Below are 7944 nucleotides of genomic sequence, written 5' to 3' on the forward strand. Positions count from 1 at the left end.
ATAAAAATAAAAATTCAATGTTAGGCCTATAGAATCCATATGGGTCCCCATAAGTTGCATCCCAGCTAAGGATTGTACCAAGGATCCATTTTATTTAGCCAAGAATTACGGTTGTAGTGTTCGCCCAAACAATATAATTCTTATATTACCTTCCGAATATATATATATATGTATATTATTCTTATATTTGAAGAATCTTTTAGAATGAATTTTGCAAATATAATGGTTATACAGTAATGCCTTAAATGTAAAAGTGATATCACAACACGAAAAAAAATTAGAAAAATTCAAATTAAGGTTAAAATATTTCCAAAGTGAACTCTCAAAGGGATTTTTTATTTATTTTTGCAATTAGAAATATTGAGAACGAATTCAATATAACCAATAGAGATCGAAGAAATGATATCATGTAGAGTCCATACCAAAATACTACGGGTTCGTTTGAGTGCACGCTGGTTACATTAGCACTTTATGTAGTATTGTTAAGAAAAATAAGAAAAAGATGATAAGAAAAGTACTGTTGTAACAAGAGTCTTGAACTCTCATTAATAACTTTTGAATTTAAAAAATATATATATTTGTGAATTTTGATTATGAAAACAAGGTCCAAATGCCTTATATCATAGAGTCTCTAATAAAAAAAAGTTTATGAATTATGACATGATAATTTATGACTGTTATCAACATGAAGACCTCTTGAAAGTATTGCTTAAAAATAGAGAGAGAGATGATACAATTTTTTGAATTTAAATTTGAAGATGTAACGTGGTCACATACCTAAAAGGCTAAAACAGTTCACGGCACTCCTACAAAATGGGTGGACTCACTGAGATGGCTTCGTTGAGTGTGTGGAGTCTGGAAATTAGGGCTGCAATTTAGGCGGGTTAGCCCAGCCCAACCCAACCGAAGCCCTACTCGTAATTTTTTTAATTGGGTTTTAAATTCACAAATCGGGTTCATGTTCGAGTTGGGTTTTGTCAAAACCCAGGCATATTCGGGTTGGGCTCGGACTCAACCCGAATCCAACCCGAAACCCAATTTTTTTTTTTTTTTTCCTCTCCTTTCTCTCTCCTCTCTCTTCATTTTTTTTTCTCTCTCTCTCCGCCGCTTGAGAGTTGAGAGACAGCGGCGAGATCCACCGGTGCCAGGAACGCCTCCAGAGACGGCGACCTCCGCCGGAGAGATGAGAATATCACCAGATCCGTCAACACAAATCTTCCCACTTTTTGCAACTTGTAATTTGTCGACGAAGAGGAAATGAAATTCTTTTTTTCCAAACAGAGAGGGGGGTAAGCGTGAGAGTTGAGAGACAACAGCTGAAGCTTGCGCACGGCGAACCTGAACTGGAACAGCGGGCGATGGAAACTGAAAGATCTGGGTTTTGATTTTTTGAACAATCTGAAATGATATGCCGATATGGGTTTTAAACTTTTGATTCTTGCAGACAGATAGATAAAACTGAAATATATGGGTTTTGAACTTCTGATTCTTGTAGATTTTGTAATTTGCAGTTGGAGAGAGAGAGGGTTCAAAGAGAATGGAGATGGAGGCGACTGGGGAGGCTTATCAATAAATATATACGATTTTGTTTATTATAATATATTATAATAATCTATTTATATTATATTATCTAATATAAATATATACGATTTTGTTTATTATAATATATTATAATAATCTATTTATATTATATTATCTAATATATTATATTATATATATATATATATATATATATTATAAATTTTTGGAAAAAAAATTAAAAAACTCAACCCGTCAACCCGACCCAATCCGTCTGAAAATATTTGGTCCGGATTATGATCATAACCCATATTAAGTTTAATTCGGGTTGACCCAACCCAACCCGCTTCGGATTGAGGCTGGGTTGGATTGAACTAGCCCAAGTTCCAGCCCTACTGGAAATTCAGACACCAAATCATTTTTCCTCTCACAATGGGTTGGGCCTTATGTGGTGGACCGGTAAGGCCCAATGTCAGAGGGTCGGCCATGGCTTATTCGGTCCAACTTATATACACTAGCATTGTAACAGCGACCTTATTTACTGTACCTCGTGACGTGTCAATCTAATATTGGTCCAAGAAACGATTGTAGGAGACCTCAACAACAGCAATAACATACCGTATGTATTTTGGATCGCAAATTTGTAGCAGACAAATTAGACCATCAAATCTCGCATATTATTTGCATTCGATAGACCTTTCACTGATATTTCAATCCATTTCAGGAAACAGCAGGAATCGATTCTCTGATGCTTTGAAGTTACACTGTTTGAAATTTGATTAAGCTTATTTCTCTCATGATCTTAATTTTGTCTTCTTTTTTCCATCCTACGATCAGGTTTTTGTGCCTTTGTTTTGCGAGAAAATCGAGCAAAAAGAGAAGAAAAACAGATTTGAGGTTGACTTTGCTCCAGTGAATACGGAAAACTGATCTTTGATTTAGTCGCTTCTGTGATCAATCAGTTGAAATTTTAAGGTTTTTATTTTCTTTTCGCTATATTTTTTTCCAACCAGTTTCTCAGTAGCTAAATTATGGAGTTTTTAGCTTGATTTTATCTTCCTTGTGTACATCTTGACTGGAAATTCATGCTCTAATATGCTACCATATAGCGTCTTTCTAAACAATGAACTGTATATAAATATGTATGTATGTTGTATTTATGACTCTCCTGGAGAACTAGTTATGTTTTAGATCATATGTGTAATCTTGGATCTCTCACTTATTGAATAACTGTGTTAGTATTGCTGGAAAATTCGAAGCAAATCCTGTTCTGATATTTTAATTAACATTATTTTAGCCTGATGCATTACAATAATGATTCCTGGTCCTAAGTTTATGAACTGTGCAAAAGCTTAGAATGATAAAACCAATATGACAGTAGACTGGCGCTGTTATACCTTATGCCGTTTATTCTCATGCTTGGTGTGTTTTTTCTTGTACTTACAACTTTTTATTTTACTACTCTCCTCTCTCTATCTATTGTGCCTATTCCCACTGGCTCTGTTGCTTTTGGAGTTTAAATTGCCTTTACTTTGAATTGCATAAATTGAGATAGTCGCTTTTAAAATGAAATCTGGATAACCTGGCTAAAGTTTGATTGTCATCATATCTAGAATGTGCCACAATGAGTATTGATTTGAAATTTATACATAATTTTCTAAAAGGTTATTATTACTAGGCATTTTTTCTTGGAAGGAGAGAATATTCAGTGTTTTAATTTTTTTTGCTCTGTCAATTATCATTTTGATGTAATAATTGTGTATTTATGTTTGTTCTTAAATATTTATATGTGACCTGTGCATACACCTATATAGTTGTATAAGATTCGATAGAATAACATATTCATGCACAAAAGTTTTCAACATTCTGTTAGGTAATGCCCTTTTTTATCAATGACTCTTTTTCTTAAGAATTTTGACGTTAGATTGTGGAAGATATAGTCAACTATCAATTCTATTGTAGCAATTGTGTGGAGACTTTCTGTTGCACTTCATCACAACGTGAAATCTGTGAAAATGGTACCATGGGTTCTAATCAGAAAAAGATGAAGCTAGTTAACATAAACTATTTCCCTAGATCCTTGTTGAGTTTAAAGTTCCTGAACATTTTTAATGTACTCTGCAGATTGTTGAACCTCAGGATTCTAGTATCACTTTCTACGTGATGGATATAACTACAATGAATCGTGGGGAAATTACTCTGTTTGGATCTGCAGCTTGTGTGATGCTCACAATGCATTTTACAGTACAACTCCTGTCACAGCATCTCTTTTACTGGAAGAACCCAAAGGAGCAAAAGGCCATAATTATTATCATCCTTATGGCTCCCATTTATGCTGTTGACTCGTTTGTGGGTTTGTTAGATTTCCGGGGAAACAAAGCATTTTTCATGTTTTTGGACTCAATCAAGGAATGCTATGAGGCTTTGGTAAGTATTATCTATTAGTCATTATTTGAAGACTTACTCTGATGGTTCTATTCACATAAGCAATGCTAAACTTCCCTCTCTCTGCACATTTATTTGCAGGTGATTGCTAAGTTTTTAGCACTGATGTATAGTTACTTGAACATATCAATTAGCAAAAATATAGTGCCAGATGAAATCAAAGGAAGGGCAATTCACCATTCATTCCCAATGACTCTTTTCCAGGTGCAGAAGAAGTTGCTCTATTCAATTTCCTAATTTTATTTGAACTGGTTGAAAATTATCCAAAAGATATATATATATATTTTTTGTAAATAAAAAATAAAAGAGAAGGAAAGAGGGTCTGACAGTAAGGAATACTAAAGATCAGGAGATTCCTGCACCTTCCGTTGTTATGTAATTGATATCACTTGGGAACGGTTTAAAATTGAGTTTGTTGAATATTGGGAAAAATTCATTAAGTGCAATTTCTTCCTGGTGCTAAATATTCTACATAAAGCTGCTAGCCTGCTGTAATGAAACTTAGTTGAATATATAACAATTATCTCTCCCCTCATGGTTTTTTCTTTGTGTTTTGTTTCTCATTCCTCACTCTGTTTTTTGCTTCAACAGATTCCCCTTCTCTTTTTTCCCCTCTCACGACGTCTTTTTTCCTTCATCATATCCCTGTTCTTTTTCTTCCTCTCTGTTTCTTCCTCGTCTCTAAGACTCTTTTCGTTTTCTTTTCCTCTACTCTGTTTCCTCCATCTCTGCTTTGTTTTCCTGTAATTTTCTGGGGTTATTGATGGGTACTCCTGGTTCCAACTTGGCTGTTATGGAGTTGACTTGGCTGAGTCAGGGGCTTAATGTTCCATTATGGCACTGACTCAGGCAAACCGTCTCTGTATCAGCCAGGTCTACATGATTTGAATTCACTCCAATATATCAGTGTGACCTCGATGCGACGCTTGCTGATCCCGTTACCATTTGACTGATATGCTGCCACTCAACTGTCTTGAGAAACAAGCCTAGGGTCAGTGGGTTTGTCAATCTGGATGATGATTCATTAAATGTGTATATCTGACCCATTGTCGTTCTACAAACTGCAGCCTCATACTGTCCATCTAAACCAACATACGCTGAAGCTTCTCAAATACTGGACATGGCAATTTGTTGTTATTCGCCCGATATGCTCCATGTTGATGATAACATTACAAATTCTTGGAATGTATCCCAGTTGGGTCAGCTGGACATTCACCATTATTCTCAACATTTCAGTTTCATTGGCTCTGTATTCCTTGGTGGTCTTTTACCATGTGTTTGCAAAAGAATTGGAACCACACAAGCCACTTTCAAAATTCCTGTGCATCAAAGGGATAGTTTTTTTCTGCTTCTGGCAGGTAAGAGTTTTAGAATATTATGGGAAGTTATATAAGAGTTCGTTTTCTGCTGCTGCTTCATTTAACTTTTTTCTTGATGAGTGAAAGTTGCATGAGAGCATTTTGATAACTTGAAGATGAAAAAAACTTAAATTGACCTTCTCCAGGCAAAGGGAAGACAAACATATGTGCATGCATTTGTGTGAGTGTTTGATCATTTGAAATTCTTATTGGCCATCTTTTGGAAATGGCATGTAAGTTCCACAATGTTTTCGGAAGATCGTGTCCATGTATATATTTGTTTAATTTATTAGAAATGAAGAAGGAATACAAAGATTAGGGTCAAGAAAAGTATATGGCCCTCCACTAATGGTCCATTTGATTAAGAGAAATGAGAAGAAACAAATGGGAAAATTTGAAAGGTTGAGTAGATTTTCTATTGATTCGGTAGGAGGGAAAGAAAGAGAGGAAGGGGAGGCCTTTCCTCTTGGCTTACAATATTCTTTCCTCCTAAAAGAGAGAGACAAGGAGAAGGTCAGGACTCCTCTGCCTCGTTTATGTTTTTACCTCTAGAAATAAACCATTCCTTTAAAATGTAAGTGTATAATGGTAAAGATCATGAAATATGTTTTCCTTCATCATGTTCGTCCTATTAAACCAAACAAAATGAGGAAAAGACCCCTAATTTTCCTAAGGATGTTGTTTTCATATTTCCTATTTTCCCTTCCAACTTTCCACCCAAAATATAACTGCACATGTTCGTCCTATTAAACCAAACAAAATGAGGAAAAGACCCCTAATTTTCCTAAGGATGTTGTTTCCATATTTCCTATTTTCCCTTCCAACTTTCCACCCTGTAGAGAATTTATAATATCAAGCGTTCCTTGAAAGCTTCTAAGTAATTGTAACAAATTCCATGGACGGAAAGTCCTGCTACCCATTTGTTTTGCTATTAGCTCAGTGAATTATGTTTATCTTGAAACATAACAAGATGTTTTGTTGTTTCTTCAAATGCCATTAAACCATTTAATAACATTGGCATTATTGCTCGTCTTGCATTTTCCTCAGAATTCTAGTTGACTAGGTGAATTATCCTATAGATAAGGAAGCAAACCAATGCTTATGGACAAGGAAATTCAGTAGGCCCCAGAAGATTTTTCCTAAAGATAATATTGATTCTGTTCAAACCATTTTCATATGTCTAACTGATGTTGTAACCTATTTAAAGGTGGTTTAATGCAACTTCATCGCATAATTAAGTTGCTAATCACTTGCAATGTTTGATCATCATGCAAAAGTTTTAACTTCTACAGAGTTTGAAAATTCCCCACATATATACCCAACATTTTGAACTTTGGGTTTGGGTGACTTTAAGTTACGATATCCTGCATAACGGTCTATACTAGTTGATTTTCTTAACTTTTTTCTTTTTACTTTTCTCTCTTACCGTCTTTCTTTTATCTTTTCCCCTTTTCTCCTTTTGTTGTTCTTAGAAACAAAGAATTGTTTGCTTAAATCAGTTTTATTGAATGCAGGGTGTAGTTCTCGACATTCTAGTTGCAACGGGCATCATCAAATCTCATCATTTCTGGTTGGATGTTGAGCACATTCAGGAAGCTCTTCAGAATGTCTTGGTGTGTCTTGAGATGGTGGTCTTCTCAGTTCTCCAGCAGTATGCCTTTCATTTTGCTCCTTACAGTGGAGATGTTGAAACGAAAATGAAATACAAAAAGAAAGAATGATGTTATGGAAAGAATTTGCAGGTGATGAGCCCTATAACATACTTTAGGAATGCATTCTACAATCTCTTAAATGGTACATGCAAAGAAAATCAACTGATGAAATTGCTACTACTGTTCATTCTTCTGCTTGCTACTTGTATAATTTGGGTATCACAGCTGCCGCTAAATTTCATATTTCAACAGTGTGATTGATTTACAATTTAATAGTAATATTTTTGCTGGTAAATATTTTTATAATAGAATAAGAAACCTGGTCGCTAAGAAATCTAAAAACTAAGGAAATTAATTCCTTAGGCTTTGTTTGGTTAAGTAGAATCAACTAGAAAACATTCGAAAGTGAAATTTTTGTAACTTTTTTAGAGTTCGGATAGAATGAAAATGAAACGTTCTGGAAATTTTAAATTCTCGCAGCCCGTTATTTTCTCTAAAACGTTTCCTGCCCAAAACACTTGAATTCGAATTTCTATTTTTCATTTTTATTTTATATATTTACTGGGTTTCAAAGAATTACAAACCAGTAATAACTTTGGTAACTTGAATTCTATAACTTGAATTCTATAAATAGTACTGTAGTTTGTAAGGTGTCAGCTAATTGAAAACTATATCATTTTTTTAGATATATATTACTACTAATTAATTCTTTATTATTCTACTATTTATTTTATTATTTTACTATTTTTATAAATTAAGGACAATATAACATAAGGACATATATTTTTAGTAATTTTTATGCTATTCAATACAATTTTCTTGAATAAATTTTCACCTTAACCAAATGTATACTAGAAAATAAATTTTCTTTTTGTTCACTTTTCTTTTCATTTTCCATTTCTTTTCTTTTTTTCCTAGTTCTATTTAACCAAACAGAGCCAAAATTAAAAATAAAGAAACTAATTAAAATT

At 34.0% G+C, this 7944-nt stretch overlaps 1 protein-coding gene across 1 annotated transcript; it reads left to right on the forward strand.

The window, feature by feature from the left end:
- The first annotated feature begins 2152 nt into the window (after positions 1 to 2152).
- On the forward strand, positions 2153 to 7268 carry LOC132266436 (uncharacterized). Its single transcript, XM_059767312.1, has 5 exons — positions 2153 to 2493; positions 3643 to 3945; positions 4045 to 4167; positions 5031 to 5321; positions 6836 to 7268. The coding sequence occupies exons 2-5, from the start codon at positions 3682 to 3684 to the stop codon at positions 7040 to 7042; spliced, it is 885 nt and encodes a 294-aa protein (XP_059623295.1). The 5' UTR covers positions 2153 to 2493; positions 3643 to 3681; the 3' UTR covers positions 7043 to 7268.
- The last annotated feature ends 676 nt before the right edge of the window (positions 7269 to 7944 follow it).

Source organism: Cornus florida, unplaced genomic scaffold (genome assembly GCF_030987335.1).
Source record: "Cornus florida cultivar Cherokee Brave unplaced genomic scaffold, ASM3098733v1 CherokeeBrave_3.0.0_Hap2_Chr01, whole genome shotgun sequence".
Lineage (NCBI taxonomy): Eukaryota > Viridiplantae > Streptophyta > Magnoliopsida > Cornales > Cornaceae > Cornus > Cornus florida.

Excerpts from the sequence above, each read along its gene's own strand:
- LOC132266436 (XM_059767312.1), top strand. The coding sequence starts at position 3,682 with ATGGATATAACTACAATGAATCGTGGGGAAATTACTCTGTTTGGATCT. Across the intron at positions 4,168-5,030 it reads TCCCAATGACTCTTTTCCAG|CCTCATACTGTCCATCTAAA; the intron begins GTGCAGAAGAAG and ends TACAAACTGCAG. Across the intron at positions 5,322-6,835 it reads TTTTTTTCTGCTTCTGGCAG|GGTGTAGTTCTCGACATTCT; the intron begins GTAAGAGTTTTA and ends TATTGAATGCAG.